Consider the following 23,538-nt stretch of genomic DNA (forward strand, 5'->3'; position numbering starts at 1 on the left):
AAAAATACTGTGGGTTTATTTTAGATGCATAAGCATATCAACCATAAATATTTTATTGGCATCCATGTCAGATGAGCCACTGTAGATAATTCAGTCAGTTTTGCAAACAAAAGAAATAAAAACATTGTACCAAAACACCAGAATTACAGGGGGGAAAAGGTCTGAAATCTTGGAGACATTTTCATACTCATTTTCTGCAAAGCAGAGCCAGTTATTAGGTAAATCAGTGTTAGACATGTGACTGCTTTAAAAAGAAATTGCATTTTCTCAGAGCTAAAAATCCTAAGCCTGATGACACTGACAGTGAGCAGGAGCTGTAGTGGGAACAAGATAGAGTTCCTCACTCCCTATTACAGCACCAGTTCTTGTTTCCAGCCCGTCAGAAATACAAAAAAGAAGATTTTTGGGAATCCCAATCTAAGGAATGGATGCTTGCATGATGTTTCCAGGGATCCATTTGGAAACACCACTCAGTTTTTAACATTTCTAGTCTAAGGAATCTGTCACTGATCAGCAAATCCCAGAACGGTGCGGGCTGGAAGGACCTTAAAACTCACCCCATTCACCCCCTGCCATGGGCAGGGACACCTTCCACTGTCCCAGGGTACTCCAAGCCCCATCCAACCTGGCCTTGGACACTTCCAGGGATCCAGGGGCAGCTTCTTTACCTTACCTGAGGCTGGGACAAGGCAAATCAGGGCAAAATTAATATCACACACACGAGACAAATGTGCCTTTCACTGGTTAAAATGAACAGAAGCTGCCCCTGACCATGGCATGCGGTGGAACCCCAAAACCTTCAAGGTCCCATCCAACCCAAACCATTCTGGGATTCCTTCTCCAGGAGCACTGCTCTTCCTTGAAAGCAAAAGATGACAAAGAAAAGATTTGTTCTTCCTTATTCCTGTGCAACACCCCCCTCCCTGCCTGGGCTGTGCCCCACATTCACATGACATAAGTCCCATTCCTTCCTATGAATTAACTGAAGGCAGTTTGTTTACACCAAAGATTAATTTGGCCTTTTTACACAAACGAACAAAAGCCAGGAAATTCAAAGCCAGAGCCTGAGTGCTGCCAGAACGTGGGTTTAGCCTTTAATAAGCTGAGCCTTTATCACTCTGCAAACCATGTTCCAGAGGCAGATAAGCACCAGGAAAGTGCACAGCAGGACTGAGGGGAGTCAATAGCACAGATCCCATTATTAACCTGTCGATATCCCCTTGTCCCAGCAGCAGGGACAGCTGCTGACACCCAGGAGCCTCAGGGAGCATTAACCCCCCCAGGGCAGGAATCTGCCCTTCCTGATGCAAACAGGGCTCTGCCAAGCCAGGAATAGCACACACCCAGTGCCACCCTGTGCCCACACAGACTCTCTGTGACAGGCACAAGAGCTGCACCAACGGGATATTCAGAGCAAATCTGATCAAAAGATAAATGTGAGTGACAGTGAGCCTGAAGTGTAAGGAGTGATGGAGATGGAGGAAGTGACAATTCCTGGCTGTGAGGGTGGGCAGGCCCTGGCACAGGGTGCCCAGAGCAGCTGTGGCTGCCCCTGGATCCCTGGCAGTGCCCAAGGCCAGGATGGACATTGGGGCTGGGAGCAGCCTGGGGCAGTGGGAGGTGTCCCTGCCCATGGCAGGGGTGGCACTGGATGGGATTCAAGGCCCCTCCCAACCCAAACCAGTCTGGGATTGTATGAAAATGCAGATCTGGAAGTGTGGGAGATGGGATGGACAGAAACACCAGAGCCAAGTGCTGTGGGAAAGCAGCACATGGAGATTTAAAGGCATTTTCTGTGGGAGGGAAAAGAGTCTAAAGCACAGGAGAGAAATCTTTGGAATAAATGCGCACCAGAGTCAGGTCACAGCTGAGAGTAAGAAATGGGCTGTCTCCTGCATGATGAACACTGCAATTCATTTACTCCACTGAGGAATGACAGCTAATTATTCCAAATTTCCACGTCATAAATAATTTACGTGCACAGGCCTGTAATGTGCCATCAATTCAGGAGCAGGAAACTGCATTCCTGAAAATGGTGCCATACCCACAAATGGACTGAAAAGTCTGTGCTTACACAGGGAGATCTGGCACATGCTTAGAGAACAGGATACACCTTTCACCAGATCACTGCAACTCCTTGGTACCTCAGCCCTCATCACAGAAACTTAAAATAATACAAACATACTAAAAAATCAAAAAATAATCATGGGTAACCCCTACCCCCTCTCTCCTCCACTACCCTCATCCATTCACATCAACTGTCCTCACCCTTCACATCATTCCTTCTCTCCTTTTCCATCTTTTTTAGCAACAAAGGTCATCTCCCCAGTTTTATCAAGTACTGCACCAAGTCCATCATTGCCAAAGTCAGGAGCTCCAATGCCATCACCTTTTAGTCACCCTCAGTTTATCTTCCTAAACGCAGCTGCTAAACTGCAAAGCACAGACACCCCCCCAGCCCCCCTCCACTGACTCCTCACGTGCTCCAGGAATTACCTGCAAAGTCCTTTGAAGAATCCTAAAACTCCCCATGATGGCTCATGAGTCTCTCCACACAATCTTATCCAATTTTAACTCCCTTTGTACCTCACACCCCACACCACAGCTGCTGCTGGGAGCACCACTGCCTCTGGATTCTGCCATCCAAATTAATTGTTTAATCCTTACCTAATTCATAACTCTAAAACTTTCCAAGTGAAGGGCTTAAAGCCAGGCTTTGACATTTGAGCTACAAGCCAGGCTCTGGCTAACAGCAGCATAAGGAATATGTGCCTGTAAATTCCAACACCGGACTGTGTAAGTCAAGGCACTTCATACAAAAATCTCACATTCCCTGAGACAGGAAGAAAACACGAGGTGCAAATGGAATACAACAGAAGAAATCTAACAAAATTTCCTTCCAGAGCTCCAGGAGCATTTGGACAATGCTCTCAGGGTGGGATTGTTGGGGTGTTTGTGCAGGGCCGGGAATTGGACTCACAGTCTTTGGGGTCCCTTCCAACTCAGGATATCCTGTGATTCTATGAAACTTTGCAGTTTTAATTGAGGAATGAAGGAGAAATGGGTACAGTGGGTCCATGCAGAGGCTCTGGATGACACAGCTACACTTTGGAGCAGAACAAAGCAGCAGAGTCTGACACACACTGATACTGCCCTGGCTCTGCAGGACTGCCAGGCAGCCAAGGAAGGGTTAAAGAATTAAGTCATGTTTCCTTGTGAGGCTCCATTAAGCAATACAAGTGAATCTTGTGTAAAAGGATTTTAAGTTCAGCGTTACAAGTGCTGGTAATGAAGAGGATGCACGTTGGAAGTGTCAGCTGATCCATAAAGAGCCACCGCTGCAAGATTTATCACCCTGGCATCACGCTGCCCCATCACTCCTGCTGAATAATGAATGCTTTTTACATTCACATTTGTGTACAAAACCCATTTGCACCACGGAGAAATAACTCTGGAAGCAGGGATAGGTTCTTCCTAATCTCTCACCCAGGCTCCCTGCACTAAGTAGCAGCTCTGTTAACGAATCCATCAGCGCTAACCCATCTATCACTGCTCCAGCACCTTCCCCATCCCACACTGTGTCACCCAGCTGACTTCTGTACCAAAAAAAGCAGCCAAAGCACAATTTATTTTGCAATAACACACTATAGTGATGGAGCATTAACTAACATTAAGATAAATTGCTCTGAGCTAATGAATCGTCCATTACTAATCCCTCGGATGAGGCCACACAGCTAAATAACAACGTGGAGCTGAGCTTGTATTAAAATCCTTGCAGTCTTGCCTTGCAGTCAGGGTCACAGAAATGTTTATTCATTTCTACAAGAGATTTCTTGATAGAAAAAGAGAAATGCTGTGAAGAAAGATGAATTAGAGATGAACAAGTCAGCAATGTATGAGCTTCTCTCTATCACCATGTACCTTGGCACTCCCACTGTGCCGTGCTTGGAGTAAACGAAGCTTTCAGGCAGTTTACATGTGACTGCAGGTGGGAAGGAGTCCCAGGCTCTGCCCAGGCTACAGCACACTCCCAGAGAGTAAAGGCAGTTCTGGAAATCAGAGCTGTTTGTGTGTCAAAGCACTGGCAGTGCTCAGCAGACACAAACGATGCAGCTTCCCAGAGCTCTTGTTTGGAAGTGAGAGCGAGATCACCTTTAATCTCTTTACCAACCCATACAATGCTTTTCTGTCCAGTAACAGCTTTACCCTTTGGCTCGTGTTCCCAAACATTCTCCCCAGGTTAAAGACACCCACCAGTTTCCACCTCTGCTCCGGGATGGCGCTGATGTCCACAGGATGACGCTCTATGACATTGAGGAAACGCGCCTCGGGGACAGCAATAGCACAGATTACATGGACCCACCTGGGGAGCAAAGTGAAGACACAGATCAGGGCCTGCCATTATTTGAATGAAATGCTCAGGAGGGCAGTTAACATTTCCCTGCCTCCCTCAGCATCGAGGCACATTTGCAGGGGTTGGCAGCCTTGGCAACGTTCCCAACTGACTGTTAATCAGGGTGGCACGAGGTAAATGTCTCTGGAACAACAGAGATCAACCTTCTTTTGCACTCGATTTTGCACGATACTAAACATTCTCTGAGAAGACTTTTCCCTGAGAAACAACCACATTCAGCAAGAGTTCAGAAGCTCTGCTGTCGAGCAGCCTGGTGCAGTGGAGGGCAGCACAGACACTCAGGCTCATCCTGCCAAGTCAGCAAGGAGCAGTTCCCTCCAAAACCCCAAAACTTGCTGCTACACTGATCATTAAGACCAAATTCACAAGATAAGGAGATTAGGTGCAGTATGGAAGGAAAATACACTCAAAGCCAGCACTCACCGGCCATCGGTGGTCATCTGGAGAGCTCCTCCCCTGAGATTGCACAGGCAACATTCCTGCGGGAACACAACTCCTTCAGAACAGGACCCGAAAGCTCTGCCAGGCTGTTTATCCTCCCCAGAAAATGACTGCACCCCACCTGGGATGTCAAAGGCAGCCTGAACCCTCCCACCACTCATCTCTGTGGAAGCAGCTGAGTGATCCCAGCAGTATCCAGTGGGATCTGAGCTGTCTCCAGCCCTTACCGCTGCCCACGCGCCGGCTGAGCACCGCGAGCACGACCAGCTCTCGTTCACCAGGTCTGGGCGTATCCCGTAACAGCCTGGAAGAAACAGAGTCACAGCCTTGTTATAGCAGAGGTCTGCCAACATTTCTTAGTACTGACTTGCTGACTTTTCAGTTCAGAAGCATCTTTGAGTGTATTTGAGGAACTGTATTCAACAGGCTTGGATAAAAGTCGTAAGGGGGCACAGAATTTGGGACCAGCAGGTCTAAAAACAAACAAACCAAAACCCCACAAAAGGTAAGCCTCACATTTATTTTTCACTTTTCTAAGGACTACAATAACAAGACTTTGTTTCTTTAGGCAGAAACTGGGCTCCAAGGTGATGCCACCATTGCTGGAGTGCACTCACACATCAAAACAGGTAAGGGCACTGAATTTTGGCAAGGTTGAAGCAGTTATCTTTGCTGTGTGGTGTCACAAGGAAGGAGAAGTCTAATAATACTGCAAGGAAATTAAATACCTGCATTCCACATGGTAAACAGTATTTAATTTATGGTTATAGGAAGTGTTAAAAACATCTCATTTTACAGAGCATCAATTACTGTAACATGCAAGCACCAAATCCTCCTACAGCAACACCAAAATAGTAAAGCGGTATTATGCCCATTATAAAGACAAGGAAATAAGAACAAAAAAGTCCTTACAATTCTATAAAAGGCACTGAGGTTTGTCACTGAAAACAATGGGGAAAACACACAGAAATAGTTTTGGAAAAGTAGATCTATGTGATTCCTGCAAGCTTGTAAAGCGAGTGGAAAATTAAAGATAAGCATCTCAACTAACACACAGCTCATTCCATCCAGCCTCTATCCTTCCTAACAAAATCCCATCCAGCCTTCACCTATCCTAACAAACTGAACAGAAAATTTCAGCTGGGAACAACAATCTCAAATTACTGAATCAAACTTAAAAGAAGACATTCAGAATGCACTGGGATTGCCACCACAGCCTGATTTATAAATATCATCCACTTAACCAGATAAACAGCATGTCAAAAAAAGTCAATACTATGGATCTGCAGCTGCTCTCCACATCTGAGGTCTCTTTTCATCATATGGCAAATCAGGGAAGCAGATTCCACCCAGGCCTAGAACAGGGACAGGGGTGTTCAGTCCAAAACTGAGCTGAGGGAGAACCAGACCCTGAGCATGGCCTCACGCTGCACCAGGGGAGGTTCAGACTGAAAATCAGGAGAATTTTCTTCATGGAAAGGATTGTAAAGCATTGGAACAGCCTGCCCAGGGCAGTGGTGGAATCATCAACCCTGGAAGTGTTCGAAAAATACATGGACGTGGCACCTGGGGACATGGTTAGTGGTGAGCAGGGTGGTGGTGCTGGGCTGATGTTTGGACTTGATGATCTTAGAGGTCTTTTCCAACCTCAGTGATTCTGTGATTCTTCGAGGGCAGAACAGTGCCATTTACTGAACCCCAGGTTGCCCCATAAGGATAATCCAAGCAGACCAAGAAAAATATGCTCTTTTTATGGATTTTGTCAGTGCCTCAAAAGCCCAGAAACCTTCACAAACCTTCCCCTCTCTGTAGGGCTTGGCTGCTGGAACCTGGCACAGTTTGAGAGGGCACTTCCCAAGAACACACAGGCTGCCAGCTGGTTTTACAGGCAGCCAAAATACACCTCACCACTGCAATCCTGCAATAAAGGCAAATGGATTCTCTGCAGCAAAGTCAAAGGGATGTCACAGAGCACAAGGAAACAACCAGCCACTAGAGCCTCCATCAGATTTAACACCTGTCCTGTCCTATCCTCAAGGGGAGAGCACAGCCAAAATACAAAACTGAGTTTCTCTAAAAAAAAAAAGATGGATTTCAGATCTGAGCCTGCAGATTAACACCATCTTGCCCACATCCCTCTGTCCTTAAACAGAATTTGGCCACAGAAACCATTCTGATAGACTGGACTATGGACAAGATGCAGCATCCCTGAACTGTGAAGGGAGGATGAAATCTTTCTCCTCACACCCACTCTGCATCCCATGGCCTTATTAGCCAGAAATGACCATAATCAGGGATTCAGCACAGAAACAAAAGTTGCCTTCCAGTTCCCCAGCCCTGCTGAGCTGCACAGGGACCTGCAGACTCTAAAATTGCAACAACAAAAGTAATTCCAGCTGATGCAAGTCAAATAAGATTCCCCATCTGTCAAGATCAAACAGCTGAACAGTAATTCGTCACAAATGTTAACTGGATGCTGTACAATCTCCACTGAAGGTACACTCCACCAGGATTAATCAGATCTTCTTTTAGACATAACTATCAGGGAAGCAAACAGACATATGTTCCCTTCTGTAATCAAGTGCCATTACTACAAACACTATCACAGACACTAATAAAATATATCTCAAACTACTCCATAATCTCTGCTGCATGCAGGAACAATACAGCCTCCCCCAGCAGACCAATACTGGAACGAAATAAGTGAGAGAAAAGAGTGCAATAAAGCCTTTGAGTTCTGCCTTATTACAAAAAATGAAAGGTATCAAAAGAAAGAATCTTTTCTGTGAGACAGAGAAGAATCAGCCAACAAAATAAGCAGTAAAAAGAATATTGCTGTGTATTTTTAAGATCAGTGACTGCCAAGATGGACTTGAATACACAGATATGGCTTTGAGAAAAAGGTTCCCTGCCCATGGCAGGGGATGGGAACTGGATGAGCTTTAAGGTCCCTCCAACCCAAACCTTTCTGGGATTCCATGACATACTTGTACCGAGGAAGATAAAAGTGGGAGTGACAGGATGCAAACCTGCCAAGAAGGAATTCAAATACAGCAATATACAAACTCCTGAGTTTCTCAGGACCCAAAGGCTTTGGGGAAGGGGAAATCACTCACTAGCATGAACCTGCAGGCAGCATTTGGCACAGGATATCAAGGGACTGGTTCCATCTTCTCCAAGGTAGGAATTTGAAGGAAGGGGCTCGGTGTTTTCTCCACTTGAGGTAAAGCACATCTCTGGGATCAGGGGCTTGGTCTTCTGCCCACACTTGGAAAGGTGCACGAAGGAGGACGGCTCCCCTGTGGAGACTGGGGCGGCTTCCTTACCCACCTGTGAGGACTTGAGAGGAAACCCCATCAATGGAACCACCCCTTCCTGGCCACGGTTTTCACTTTCCACTCTGAGCATTCCCCTTGCAAAAACGTCACCCAACACCTGACACCAGGCAGCCAAAAAGCAACCTAAAATCCCAATTCCCACCCCTGCCTTGCTTCTCCCCCTCTTCCTCAGGCGTCAGCTGGGATCTGTAATTTGTTGTGAAAGCTCAAAGAAGCATTAGAATAATGAGCAGCTTTTCCTGTTTTTCTTCTGCAAAATCTAAATTCCTAAATTGCAGCTGAAAACACCAAGGCAAAATAAAAAGGAAAATATTACTAAAAGCAAGACTTTCCCTCCCCCATTCCTTTGGCATCCTTCCCTACTTTCCTACAAGAATTTCTCCTGAAGGACATTTCAAGGTTTCTGGCAGCAGACAGAGTTAAAAGCAATGGATAAAACCAGCTCAGCTGCACTCAGTTTTCCTCACAACAGCCAGCAATCAGAACAGATATTTTATTTTCAGTTTGTATAATAAATCAAGAGATTTTATTGAAGGGGGAGGTGGGTTCTGCTTTCCTCAGGAAAAGCTTCCAACACATCTACAAGTATCTAAGGCACGAATTCCTGGTGGGCACACAAAGCCAGATTTGGCTTTATGTGAGAACAAATCAATGCACAACTGCACAAATAACTAATTCATCTGATGAATTTTGCCTTTCTGCTCATAACATCTCCCAAAGCATATTGGTAGTTTCCAAAAAAAGATGATGGATGTGCTTACTCAGTAAATTTTTATTTTGTGGCTTGTTTGCATAAATTCAGCAACTCAGGCCCATAAGGCAACAGGAGCCTGGTGTGACTTTTCTCTGCATGGAACAGTGTTTGCAAAGCTCTTTAAGTGTGATTTCAAAATGAACACTGAGAAAGCCAGAGAAACCAGGAAAGATAACAAAAAAGGCTCCAATCACTGCCAAATCCAAACACGTTCCTTTGGTGCACAAATTTGTATGGGTTTGCCTCTATCAGAAATGTCTGCATCCTGATTTATCCATCTGAGCAGTGTCAGAGATATTAGGGAAAATCTCTTCAGGGAAGGTGTGGTCAGGCAATGGCACAGGCTGCCCAGAGAACTGGCAGAGTCACCATCCCAAAAAACACGTGGATACAGACTGGGGGACGTGGCTTAGTGGCAAACACGGTGGTGGGGGATTGACAGCTGGACTTGATCCTAGAGTTCTTTTCCAACCTTAATGATTCCCTGGCTCCGTGACGAGGAATTACCTGGTTATAGGGGTAGAAGAGGGTGCAGACAGCACAGTATGGCTCACTCAGGGCAGCAGCTGCATTGAACTTCCTTTCAGCTGGGAAATTAAATGCTTTATTCTTCCACTGGAAGGAAAGCAAAGATTTCAAAGCCTCTGGATCACTCATATCTTCCTCTCCAGAAAATGGAAATGTTTCTAGAATGAAAAGGAAAAAAAAATCCCAACACAATGGGCAGTCAGTAAAGGCAAAAGAGTTTACGGGTAGAAGAGGCAAAAGGAGCAAGGCTGAGTTAAACAGCTCAGGTCTCAACAACACAAGAAGTGCAATAAATAAAAACATTCAATTCCTCCATGGTGTCTCATATGCCTGTGCTCCAAATACTTCCTTAAGTGGATAGAATCTCCCTTTCGGGGATAGACACACAAGTGGGACAGCAGTGACCTGACAGAACTGGCCATGAGGAAGGAGAGAATGGAGATTTACTGCTTTTGTAACTCCCTCCCCTTTCCAGCTGTGGGAACCTCCACCATCTTTTTAATGAAGATTTAATTTGAACTTCAGTAACTTCAAAACACATGATGCCAGTGCAAGAAAATCTGCCTTTTCTGTCTCTATCAGGGAGCTGCATTCTCTGGAAGCTGTGGATGCAGCTGGTGCTGGTGTGGCCAGGCCAGCTCCCAGCTCCCAGCTCCCAGCCTGACCCAGCCCTCCCAAGGCGCATCCCAGACCTGCTCTGCACACAGAGACCCTGGCTGGGAGACACCCTGGGTTCAGTGCTCTGGTACAGCCACTACACCTCCCATTTGCATTCCCCACCATCCTTCCCTCTGCCAGAGCTCTGCCAGGGACTGCTCCCACTAATTAGTTTGCTAATTCTTTATTTTATAAACCTTTAAAAGGTCCTTGGCATTTCACGATTAAACCACTGCAGAATCCATTTGTGGCAGTCTGGGGGTCCAAGTTTCTTACCCTTCCTTACGAAGGAGTTTTGAGTCACTGTAAGTGTTAAAGAAATTTTCCACACAAGGCTGAGTGTAAATCACTCCCTGCATCACCAATCTGCAAAGTTTCCAAAAGAACAGGGAACTCAAAAACATCTTGGAAGAACATTATCCCCAGAGCTCAGCACATTAAACCAAATTGTTCACTGCTTCACTGTTAATTACTGGAAATAAGCAGTTTATGTTCTGCTCTACAAGTCCAAGTCTCCTCCCCAGTTCTCCCTCCCTTTGAAGATTTTTTGACTCTTGGCTTACCTGAAAGGATAAAAGGAACCTGGAGTAAAACATTAATGGCTGAGTTTACATCTCAGATTTTAAATGTTGCCCATAACATATTTGTCAGACAATGTGGAAATTGTACTGTGTTTAATGAATCCCTTTTTTGAGGTGATGAGTGCTGGCTGTGTGGCTCTGTCACATTTCATATGAGGGCTATTTCCTAAAACGTGTCTTATCTTGTTTATTTTTGAGACGTGAACCAAAAACCACGTTTCTCCAAATTTCAGTCGAGGCACATCAGGTGACAGGCCAGGATTAAGAATACCAGTGAAATCAGTGAAACCAGCAGCCTAATCCAGAGTGACAGAGAGAGAGAAAAAAGGGAATGACTGTCGCATGTTATCACCTTCACTCCTCCCAGGATGGATCCAGGGGGACACTCGGCTTTCAGGATGGCTCCCACATTGCAAGCAAATGGAAGAGACAAACAATTTGTCTGGGCTGAATCCTTGTGTAACACGTCCCTTAATTTACATGCTCACTGTTCCTCCTGCAGCCTGCAGATCATCCTTGCACATCATTCCCTGAAAAAGCCTGGAGTGCAGAGAGCTGCCTCTATTCCCTGGTGGGGAGGGAAGAATCTGTTTGATCAGATTTTGCCCAGCAGAGCTGTAAATCAGTCCCCAAGAAATGCCAGCTTAAAGAAGAGCTGCTCCTGCTCCACCAGCCAAGTCCCCAAACACCATCCAACAAGTCAAAGCAGTGAGAAGAATCTGCCTAATGAGTATCCCCCAGCACAGAGTTGGTTCCAAGGTCTCACACCAAAACAAGATAACAAGTCTCAGCTGCCTCTCCGCGCTTCACTCCACCTTACACACTTGGAAGGCATCAAATGCATCCTCCTTGGTGAGGAAAGGGAGCTCTGTGTGTACAGGAGAAGCCCTTCCTGCAGGAGGCTGCTCTAAAATCTACGGATATGTTCCTGAAGGAAAGTGAACAGGAAAGATGTTGTCCTTTGGAACGAGGAGCTGTGAGTAGGGACTGCCAGCTACACCCACGCCCCTGCCCCAGCACACAAAAGCTCCTTACTGGGGGCTTGTCCATATTCTGAGTAATCCATAACGTGGGAAAGGCCCCGAAGTGGGAAATTACACACAAAACAGAGTGAAAGGTAAGAATCTTTTCTTTTCCCTTGGTCCAGACTGCCAGGGCATTCACAGGGACTGGAATGTGGGAAAAGAAGAATCCGTGATGTACAGTTAAACACTGAAAAACATTTTAATTTTCATTTCTGCATCTGCCAAGAAAAGTTGGACCCCAACACTGACATGAATTAGGAGCCAACCAAAAGGTTAGAATTGACTTTCCCCACACACATGAGAGCAGACCTGACCTCCACTGCCTCCAAGGGGAACAAACCTCATCCCACTGCAATATCCAAGACAGAGCTTTGCCTTTAAGATTTTATTTTTTGCAAACTCTTTTTTCCCTTTGCCCAAAATGCTGCCTCATTCTGCAGCCAGCAAAATATTTTTCTTGAGTGAAAAAAGGGTGGGAGGTGAGAAGTGACACCTCCCACAGAGGAGTTTTGTTTCCAGCTGGGTTATCAAAACGGGAACACGCTGCATTTCCTACCAGCTAAGTGTAACACACAGAGTTTCAGGCCACCCAGTTTTGTCAAAGGCTTCAGCAATGCCTTGGGTCAGACGGGACATCCCCACATCCCTGGTGCTGCTCACTCACCCTCGTCACTCGAGGTCTCCTGTTTGACCACGGACAGCGGGGAGCGGGTCGGGGGTTTGCCCAGCGGGTGCCGGCGGCTCTTCTTGATCTCCATCTTCATCTTGGAGAAGGCAGAAGCAGCCTGGAAGGAAGCACAACAAGCTGGATGGGCACCCCAAAGAAGGGAACAGGACAAGAGAGGCAGAGCCCTTGTCAAGAAGAGTTCTTGGATTCACAGAGCAAACTTTTCTCTGACTTTTGGCTGAACCACTAAAGCCTTCCAAGCCAACTCCTGGAGCAGATAAAAGCCAAAACTAACTCTTAAGAAGTTAGGTAAACTACAGAGTTTTCTTCAAGTCAGGACAGCCTCAGAACATCTGCAAGCTGCCAGTTCCATCAGCTTGTGAAAAGTCTGCTCAAACACATACACAGCTGGGAACTCCGTGGAAATCCCAGACTGGTTTGGGTTGGAAGGGACCCTAAAGCCGACCCAGTTCCAACCACCCCCTAGACCAGGCTGTGCTCCCATCCAGCCTGGCCATGGAACTGTCCTCACCTCGGCCACGGCACCCTGTGACCCACTGACCTCTGCAGCGACCTCTGCGTGCTCGGCCTCGGCGCTCTCCTCGTCCTTGCCGGGGCTCTCGAGCGGGCCCTGCTCGCGCCAGCCCAGGCCCTTCTGCGTGGCGAACTGCTCGAAGGCCTGCTGGCAGGACATGTGCTCCTTGTCGAACACCACCTTCTTGCTGCGGGGCACCACGTACAGCATGGGGATGATGGGCCGCGGTTTGAAGTCGTCCTCCTCGGCCGGCACCTCCGAGGGCTGCACGACGTTCAGGGGGGCCGGGGGCCGGCCCTGCCCCGCGCCCGGGGCTGTCGGTGGCGCTGGTGGCCCCGGGGGCCGCGCCGCCCCCGCCCCATCCTCGGGCAGCGGCTGCTGGGGGGCCGGGGCGGGCCCCGGGCGCTGCACGGGGGGCTGAGGGGCTGCCAGGGGGTGCTGGGGGAACAGGTGCTTCTTCTTCCTCTCGCCCTTCACCTTCGGCGGCCGCGCCTTGGCCTTGCACTCCCCTGCTGGAGAGAAAGGCGACACTGAGCTCCCACGCCACGGCTCCTGGGAATTCAGCATTTCTCTCCTCTCTAAGAGCCCGGTGCTGGGCTAGCACGTTCCATCACGGAATCACCGCTTTCCAACGGGCGCTCTGAAAGCTGCGCCTCAGCACTGACCTAGAGAAGCCACTTCGGAAAGAAAACACTTGTGTCATTTCTATGGACTATTCAATTCCTGACTGGAGCACAAAGGCTGCTAAAAGCAATGTTTCCTGGAGGGAAAATACCTAAATCCCTAAGAAACTGGACAGTGTGCCAAAAAACCTGTAATATGTCACATTAGCCATGGCTCTGTGTTTCAAGTTTTCTGTCCTCCAAAGTCAGGGGCACAAAACCATCCACTGGGGTGGAGGAAAGAAATATTTTTGTACCATTCATAAAATATATATTTTAAACAGCATTTTTTTAATCTTTATGCCTTCCTTTTATAACCTCTGTTTTTCTGCATATTCATAATGGGCATATTAGCACAGAAATACACAAGTACATGTGTATTGCTGTGCTATATATGAATAAATGTGTATATAAATAAAGACATACATCAGGAGGTGTGCTCAACATTTTTTGCTGATAAGGAGGCACAATCAAAACAGTTTGGAGCCCCCCATTCTGTATCAGTAGTTTGCTGCTCCCTGTAGTTGCAAGCACAGCTCTTATCTGGGCATTACCGTGTGTCAATGCACCCAACAGCCCCAGGAAATGAAGAACTGAACAGAGATACCTGAATCATTATTACCCAAAGATTTCTGCTATCAAGTCTTTTAAAAAAAATGCTTTTAAAGCATAAATCAGGTACAGCACTGAGCTCAGCTGGATCCTGAGATATCCTTCACTCACGCTCATGTCCTTGTTTCTCCCAGCTCACTGTCACTCAGTTTATCTGCACAGCCCTCATGGATGTGACAACACTTCTTGAGCAGATAAACATCTCGATACTGTCACCAGAGGCAGTACTGGCCTGTAAAAGTCTTCCCCACCTCTCTTCTGTGTGAAGGAATCCACACACTCCCATTTTACAGCAATGATTGCAATTCCTGCACTCCACTGAGGGGGTGTCTCTAGGCTGGGACAATCAGGGACACCCTGTTCACCCCAATGAAGAATTTTTATCAACCCCAACCCACCCAGACCCCTCCACTTCAGGCCCACTTCTGGCTACCTCAAACCTCACCAGCCCAACCCATGAATGGAAAATCAGAATAACCACCACCAATAGAGGTTTCTGCAGGAAGAAGGGTGAATAATCCCACAATAGGATAAAATCCCTGCTGAAAACCCCTAGGGAACACCTTAACCCCAGCATTTCCCAGAAGTCTGATCACTTTATTTACACTAACTTATAAAAATGGGAAGAAGTCCAACTCAAATAATTATAGTTGTACTCGTGTAGGCAGTCCCTCAGATAAACTGGTTTGTTCTATCACAGAAAAAGGAATATTGAATTTCCTTAGAGAAACAAACATATTGAATGAAAGGCAAATTGGATTTCTCCCCAGTTGCACAAAATCAGATCATATTTACTCTCTATACACTCCGAGAATTCTCTCCCCAACAGCACCACAAATGCCATTCACCAGCTTTATTGACTTCTAAAGGGTAATTTGACAGCAGCTGGCACAGAGAACTGTGCTTGAAAGTTTTTGCATTAAGATGAACAAACGAGTTTGCAAGTGAATCTATGGAATCAGAAGCCAGGAAAAAGGGAGGCAAAATTCCAAGAGTCTTTCTGGCTGTCCTGAACACTTCTAGGAAGGAAAAGGATCTGAAGGCACAAATGCACAGGTAGGTTAAGAGAGGAATGTCTCTCCTGCCCTTCCACTGCAGGAGGATGGCAGGTGTAGAGCTGGGGCACAAGGAGAGCACGAGTGGCAGTGCTGTGCTGTGCTGCCTGCCCAGGGACAATCTGAAATCCTCAACAGAGCTCAGGAAACCGAGGAGCAGCTGAGGGAGCTGGGAAAGGGGCTCAGCCTGGAGAAAAGGGGACTCAGGGGGGACCTTGTGGCTCTGCACAACTCCCTGACAGGAGGGGGCAGCTGGGGGGTGTCGGGCTCTGCTCGCAGGGAACAACAGGACAAGGGGAAATGGCCTCAAATTGCACCAGGGGAGCTTCAGGTCGGACATGAGGACGAATTTCTCCCAGGAAAGGGTGGTGAGGCATTGGAAAGGGCTGCCCAGGGAGGTGGTGGAGTTCCCAGCCCTGGAGGTGGCACTCAGGTTTGCAGGGCCCTTCCTGGGCACAGCCCCACAGGGAAGAGCTGCTGACTCACAGGAGGCATTTCTGCTGCTCAGCACACCCAGACAAGGGCAAAGCCTCAACATTCTCCTTCCTAATGTCCCAAGACAACCTGCTAAGAATTCTAAATATATTAATAGCAACATAATAAATTATGAATAGAAAGCTGAGTCATAAAAACCAAAAGTAAACACCATAAGGGATCTGGGTCAGAAATCCTGAAAACCTCAAGTTATAAATACTCAGCTTGTCCAAATAACCAACACAAAGCACGAGACCTACTCTGGAACCATGATCACTTTGAAATCTCATTCTTTCTCCTTCTCAAGGTCATCTCTTCTGGTGTAATAGAAAATCAAGACAAAACAAAACCAGGGAAATAAAGAAAGGAAGTGCAGGAGGTGGGGGAGCAGAATTGCCACGAGCAGGGCCATCCAAACAAACGTTGTTTTCTTCTTCAAAATGAAGCCCTAAGACACTGGTGAGAGGAAATGCAGATGGCAGGATGTGGAAAACCAGAGAAGTCATTGGGATTTAATTGCTGTATTGCAGTAGGAAAGCTGAACATTTGCTAACAGCCACACCAAGCTGGAGCTTGCTCCAGTGGCACTTCTGCAGTGGTGCTGAAAATAAGCTCTTCCCTCCTGAGCTAACAGTTAAAGAGCTCTTAAGAAGTAGTGGAAGAGTATGATTTGGAAGCCATTCAGCTAGAACAGAGTTTTTATTATTCCTTGGCCATTCTAATGATCTCAGATCTGTCCTTGTCACTTATCTCTCGTCTCCGAAGAAAAATCAGCATTTTCGGGCCATTTGTTATAAGCATCAAGTGTTAAACTTGTACAGGAGCTAAGAGCAGACAATTTAACACACTGCTGATGCTTTCAGGCTTAGGGCAATAGAAATTAAGTACCTGCACTGTGCAACAATGGTTCTCCACTCCTTATTTCCCATGAAAAGAGAAAATACACTGTCTAGCTGAGAGACTCTGAACAAAGCCCTCAATTCTCTTCCCAGAGCTTCCACTGATTTCCTTTAAGATCATTATCGAGGTTCTCTAAGCAGTTTGCAGCATCAGTTTCTCCAAAGGCTAAACAAATAATGGGTAAGTACAATAGATGTAAATTAATTCCCTGTAAGCAGTGCTGGAGAAGCCTCCAAGAGGGAGTGAATGTGCCACAGACACAAAAAACATTTAACCACACATTTGGGGGAAAAAAGCAGATTTTTTCCCAGCAAGAACTCCAACCTTTTCTACACAGCCAAGAAAAAGGTGCCACAGAAAGAGCCCCCTGCACAATGGGTGTGTTCAGGCCTTGGGACTGAATGTGCAGAAGGAATCCCAAAGGGTTGGGAGTTGTCATGGCCTGGTTTTATTTCCAGCAAAGGTTTTATATTTCATGCAGAGGAAGCTGAAAAGCTTCCCTGCTCCAGCTAAACTTGATGAAACCCAAGTGGGACTCATGCAGCAGCTGTGGATCCCACCCAAACTGAGGTTCACTGGATTCAGTCTCTGAAAAATGGGAACAAAGGGAGGGGAAGAGGAAAGATTAATTGCACAAGGCAGTGCACAAATCATTCTTTTTCAGAGCAGGCTACAAAAATACACTTATTTGTTTCTCTATGAAATAATTTAAAATATTCCTCACATAATATATATTTTTACAGTCCTGTAATAGTTTGGGCCTATAGAATTCTCAAGCCCTGCCAAAAAAGCTATTTGGATTGAATCCTTAAAGAGAGGGAAAAATCAATTGCTGCTGTGAATGATGACATATTTCAGTGAGCAGAGATTTAATATCAGGGAAAACTCTGCTGATATTTCAACAGAAATAAACAGCAGCAGACAAGTTATTTACAGAGATGTTTTAGAGCTCTCCCCTGCTCTTCACTGGTCTGGCCTCACCTTCTCCCTCCATCCCTTTGCTTCTCTCCTCTTCCTCCAGATCCGGCCCCCTTTTCAGCTCCTCTTTTACTTTCACATCTTCCAAGGCAGTTTCAATAGCCATGACATCCCCAAGAGACTTTTGATCCTCTGTTTTGTGTCTTCTGGGTTGACTTCTTTTTCTGTGAGACCTGAAAGTACAGAAGTGTGATTTGACACAAAAGAACAGCCTTCAAAATAGAAAATCATCACTGACTTAAAAAGCTGAATACAAAACAAAAGGATCTTCTTTGGAGGGAAAACACAAGGTAGCTAAAATAGCTACGGGGTAGACGAGATATCTGAAAGGGAACAGATGAACCTTGCATAACACAACATTTAAGATCCATTCACAGCAGCCATTAATTGTCTGGGTTTCCTGAAGAGCTTTTTCCTACCATTACTAATGTAAGCTCACAAGCTGCAGTTAAAGTGATTTTAATTGTGTTTTCAATCTATTTTGCTTGTATTTCAAAATACAGATGAAAACTTGTTTAAATCTCTCTTTCATCCTCTGCCTCCATTCCATTATTTCTTTTCATTCTGTCCATGCCTCCCTTTGGCAAACTGCTGGAAGTCTGCAAAACATCATCTTCCAGCTCCGAGACATTACCCAGCACTGCCAGCTCCCCAAAACACACTATAATGAATGCTCAGAGCAAAATCAATAGGCAGTCTATGATTTTTCAGCAGTAAATTCAGAAGGTCCAAGGCCTTGAAGAAATCCAAATACGCATATTAATAAGAATAGACAAATACTAACGAGGCAATAGCAATGCTGTTCATTCTTTTTGAAGTCAATGCCACTAAGGCAAAGATTACAGGAGCCACAATGCAAAGAGAAATGGAAATTCTGAAGTCAGGACAAGATTTTTTGGTTGGGAACTGTAGGAAGCCAAGTACCCACACAGACACTCCCCACCGCTCAAGAGGGACAGGCAGGGAAAACTGGAAGAACAAGAGCCAGAAACTTGTAAGTCAAGACAAATGCAGTTTAATAGGTGAAGGAAAGAATGAAAAAAGAAAGAAAGAAGCCCAGGAAATCCACTCACCACCTCCCCAGGCAGAGCAATGCCCAGCCAGTCCCCAAAAATGGCACCTCAGAAGCCAACCCCCTCCTTCCTCCTCTCGCCCAGTTTTTAGTGCTCCCCATAACATTTTATGGCACAGAATTTCCCCGTGGCCACTCGGGGCCAGCTGGGTCCCCTCCCCACCTCTCGCCCACCCCCAGGGTCCTGCTGGGCCAGAGTGGGACAAGATAAAGCCTTGACACTGTGCAAGCAGCAGCCAAAACTTCAGAGCCTTATCAGCACTGGGCAGCCCCAAATCCCAGTAACTCCATCCCAGCCAGCCCCAGCACAGGGTTTTTGCAGAATCTATAAAATTGCTCCTTGAATTTCAGGTTTAAATCTAACAAGCTCTCTTTTTCCAAAAGGATTGATTCAGAAACTTGCAATTTTTACCCCATTTTTAGCGTGTAAGCACTTCTTCTTTGGTTGAAAGCAGCATTTTCCTGATGGCCTCACATCCACCATCGTGTGACAAAGACTAAAACACACTTTACTCATCAGCCCCAAAGTCTAGAAAAGCTGAAAAGCAGCTCCCCATCCTCAGAGCCCAGAAAATTCAGCTGCTAATTAGATTTGGAGCACAACAGAGTTAAGAGCCCTTAATCAGCTTTTAAACTGACAAAGAAGGGAGAAAAAAATTCAACCTGAGATGAATGATGAATAGAAAAGCAAGTTGATCCATATGCACAGGGACCTCTAATTGCCAGACTCTGAGCAGATGGTGGCCCTGCAAGAAGAGCTGGTGCCTTCACACCTGCAGGACAGTCATTAGCAGGAACAGGGGCTGAACCCAGAAGGATCAGCTCTGCTCTTCACCCATATTCCAAGAACACACCACCTTCCCTGCGAGGGGAAAGTAGGGTGGGAGGTGAAGATAAAGCTGTAAGACTTTGCCATTGCAGCTGGAACTTTCCGTAGCTGAAGGAGGAGCAGAGTCAAGCATTACAAGCTGGTTTTAGCAAAGTGTGTTTTATTCCTGTGGTGTGGAAATGCCAGGCAAAAATTACAGCACAGAGCTTTATACTCACAGGAGAGAAAAAAGATCTGTTTTGCACTGGTCTTCTCACTCAGGGGTTGTGGGGGAGAGGCAAAAAGCTCAGCATTTAAAGAAAGTGCTTCCAGAACTACAGGCTGAAGGCTGAGCACTTCCAGAAGTGAAGCTGTTCTGTGTCTGACAGAATTCACACACCAGAAATGGGCTGGTGGGGACTGGACTAAAACAGTCTCTTGCTGAAGCCATAAAGTAAACAAAGTTGGGTTTTTCAAGGTAACCAAGTCTGACTGACCTTAGAGAAGAAATAACACCTCTCTGCAGAGTTTAAAAGCTCCATTTTTCCAAGAGAGCTGACAAAAAAGCAGCATTTGTACTCTTTGAAGAACAGAGCACAAAGTGACTTAAATTAAGTAGCTACAACTGTGAAGAGGTTTGGGCAGAGGTGAATCCCATCCCTCCATCCTGCTGAGAAAAGTCAGGCTTCAAATAAAACGATGTCTTGGAAAGACATAAGCACAGGAGAAAGTACTGCTACAGAGTATTGAACAGCTCCAAAACTGCTTCAGAATAATGCTGGAATAATCCAGGAAACACTGAACAGATAAGCAAAAAAAGTACCTAGATCTTTTGCAATAGGCTCAGGTTGAGAGGGAGGCTTCTCTGCTGGGTAATAGGCTCAGGGAGGGAAAATAATCCTTGGTGTTCATACAGTACCTTACACTGTGCAAACACCAGATACATCAGGAACCCTGAACAGACACAGGCAGCAAAGAGATTCCCAACTTCAGATGAGGAGGAAACAGCTCCAGGAACCCACTGGAGTTCACTCATTGCCCAGAGAGCACAAAAGGCAACTTCTGACTCTGAGATTACACTGCTTTTCCTGAAGCTCCCCGCAGCAGGAATAGCTGAAAACATTTTAGGAATACAACATTGCAGGGGTCAGTCTTCTTTCAAACATCATCTTTATGATGTCTTTTGCAGCATGGATTTAGTGGGGCACACACTTCCCCCCTTCAGCATTTGTAAAATAATAATGGACAAATCATTTCATGTAGGAAACACAAGACACAGGACCCCAGTCCAAAGCTCACTGAAACTGAAACTCCTGGAAGACAAATACCAGTGACAGAGAGACTTAAGATATTTTAGTTATGCTACTTTGTTCTTTACTATTGCCTAAATAAGTCAGCTATCATCCAATTATCAGGTTTTTAAACTTGGGTAACAGGAATGAGAATGATGGAAAAAAGGAGGATATGGAGGCGTAAGGAAGTGCACACGCTTTAAAGTGGGCTTTAAAGCCCCAGGATGGTTCCATTTCCTAAAATCTCATTCTTCAAGCAAGCTTGAGGAGGAAGGGAAGTTCTCCCACCAGCTGCCCATGTCCAAAGCACTACAGTACAACGCACTTTGAGTCAGCAGCAGCATTTTTATCAGTGACCAGTTCCCTTTACCCACACCCAGTTACCATCACACATCCCTGCCAGCCCAGCACAGGAACTCAAGAGCAAAAACCAGAAGAGCCACAAGACAGTTGAGGTTCTCCAGTGATGGAAGAGATCACAGAAATCCAAACCAAGATGAAGCCTGAGGAACCTCAAGGCCCAAAGATTTCCCGGAGGCTTTCATGAAAAACTCAGTGACAGAGGAAAAGAGTCCCAGAGTTACTATTTTAGAAATTTGCCAGGAAAAAGAATGAAGTGATTGAAGTTGCTGAGGGAAGTCACATACCGGTGTTTGTTGTCCTCTTCCTCATCTCCTATCCTATAAAGCAAGATTCCAACAGGAAAAGGTTAGCATGCCAAATTTTAAATTCAAGCATGCTGTAACACAAAAATCACAGTCTTGTAGAAAATTAATACAAAGATCAAAGGAAGCACAGAAAGGCATGCATAAAATCCCCTTTGCAACTGATGGGCTTTTTTAAACTCCTGCTTTCTGAATAGTGAAGCTCTAAATGTTCACTATAGATTTTTGTCTTCCAGGATAAGAGATGAGATGTGAGGGGGCACAAGGAGTCCCACTTTGAAAAACATGTGCTTTTCTAACATGGAAAGGAAACAGAATCATGAGGGACACATTACTCCAGACAAATTACATGGGGAATTATAAAAAGAACAAATGAAGAAAGGAGTTTGAACTATCTCAAATCAAGAACTGTAGCATTTACAATCTCAGCAATCAAACCCCAGTGCAGGGCTGAGACACAAGCACTTTCTGTCTTTACCTGCGGAGCAGTTTAGCCTTCAGGTCTGCCTTGGTCTCGTTCCAGGCATCGAGCTCTGGGCTGCTCAGAGCCGTGGGCTTCATGTGGTCCAGGACAGCGATGTCCTTTCCCTGCTTCCAGAGGTCGTAGCGCTCGGGCTGCAGCACCCTCACAAACACATCCATGGAGATCTTCACCATGTCCTTGCGGCACGTGCACTGCAAGAGACGCCACACACGTCACACCAGGGACCTTCCCCTTCCTCCAGAGGCAAATTAACTCTCCCCCAGCTGGCTGAAGGGGGTTTCTGGCAGGGGTCAGTGCTGGGAATGCCTCTGAGGGATGTGTGGCTGTTTCAGCTCCATGGAAGCCATTGGGTCTACCTGCTCCTGGAAAGCCAGCTGCCGCTCCAACACTCTCCAAGGGTAGTGGAAAACTCTGTTCCCAAGGATTTTGTTCTCCCTCTAAGCCCTCCAACAAACTAAAGCTTCCTGGGACTGGCACTGCTCATATCCTGTGCTGCAGACATTAGACACAATTACTCTGCCTGGTCTAGCCCAGGTCAGAGTCTGCCCTCAAGCCACGCTCCCTCCATCAGCCTCTCTCTGGCAGTGTTTTCCAGGCTGAAAAGATATTATTGGTATCACTTCATAACTCAGAAAAGCCTTACAGGAACCAAGGCCTGACCTAGAGCACAGGGCAGTTAAACTTCATAATGACACATCCTGACATGTCACAGCAATCCTGCACAAAAGGGAAGAAATAAAAAACCTGCAATAACCACAACCTGCATCCGAACCATCACGTGGGAGAAATGTGCATCATTCATTTCAGCTGGCATATGCTCATTAGAACTAACCTGGAGTTACACCCCTGCCTTTGCACAGAGAGTACTCACAGGTGGTTTTCCTTGGATATAACCCTTTGCTGGGATGAATCAACAGACTGAGTGCAGCAAGGGGATTCTCACCCTGGGCACTGATACCAGTCTCAAAGAGTCAGCCTTTATAAACCTAATCAAAAGAAGGCAGAGGGTGGAAAAGGAGTCAGGACCCCCCGGTGCCTCTGGGGGCTGCAGCCACAGCTCTCTTGGGGCTTCTGCTCTAAGGTGCAAAGCTTTGCTTGCATGAAATTGCTTTTCAACTCCAAGCTGAGGCTGAGGTAATTGGAGCCACTTTGCAGGACTGGCTTGGGGTTTTTTTCCACCCTTCCTCCACACCTTTTCAAAACTACTCTATCCATTCTTTTGGCAGAAATGCCTGAAACTAAACCAGCCTCTCCCCTTTCTCCCTTCCCTTTTCCCCACCATTCTAAAAGATTTATGGCCGTAGTTGAGACTTCACTGAGAGAGGGAGAGAGAAGAGTCCCTCTGTACAGTTCTCCAGTACCCCACATCCTCCAGCTCCTGCTTCCCACTGTGCAGGGACTGGGACTGGTTGGTAACCAGAGTGTGCCGAGTGGGAAGGAGCATTTATGGACAGGCACTTTCAGGAAAACTCCATTTAATGAAAAGTGACTGAGGCCAGAAAGGCTGGAAATGCAATTTGGCCACAGCACGGCAGGAACACAGACAGCACCCAGGCTTCCAACTCCAGCCCAGGCAGGAGCTTCCCACGGCACCTC

At 46.3% G+C, this 23,538-nt stretch overlaps 1 protein-coding gene across 4 annotated transcripts in view; it reads right to left on the reverse strand.

Annotated features, from left to right (window-relative positions):
- KDM4B (lysine demethylase 4B) overlaps positions 1–23,538 on the reverse strand; it is a 72,365-nt gene that overhangs the window by 6,738 nt on the left and 42,089 nt on the right. The window contains exons 9-18 of one of the 4 annotated variants that reach the window (XM_068996868.1): positions 21,937–22,133; positions 21,441–21,473; positions 17,625–17,794; positions 12,968–13,449; positions 12,403–12,523; positions 9,455–9,633; positions 7,972–8,194; positions 5,083–5,159; positions 4,838–4,893; positions 4,255–4,363 (exon numbers count right to left, since the gene is read on the reverse strand). In XM_068996868.1, coding sequence (XP_068852969.1) covers positions 4,255–4,363; positions 4,838–4,893; positions 5,083–5,159; positions 7,972–8,194; positions 9,455–9,633; positions 12,403–12,523; positions 12,968–13,449; positions 17,625–17,794; positions 21,441–21,473; positions 21,937–22,133 — 1,647 coding nt within the window. Of the gene's footprint in view, positions 1–4,254; positions 4,364–4,837; positions 4,894–5,082; positions 5,160–7,971; positions 8,195–9,454; positions 9,634–12,402; positions 12,524–12,967; positions 13,453–17,017; positions 17,232–17,624; positions 17,795–21,440; positions 21,474–21,936; positions 22,134–23,538 lie in introns of those variants that run through there. The other 3 variants (XM_068996867.1, XM_068996869.1, XM_068996870.1) reach the window with 3 other exon arrangements.

This window comes from Aphelocoma coerulescens, chromosome 28 (genome assembly GCF_041296385.1).
Source record: "Aphelocoma coerulescens isolate FSJ_1873_10779 chromosome 28, UR_Acoe_1.0, whole genome shotgun sequence".
NCBI classification, from domain to species: domain Eukaryota; kingdom Metazoa; phylum Chordata; class Aves; order Passeriformes; family Corvidae; genus Aphelocoma; species Aphelocoma coerulescens.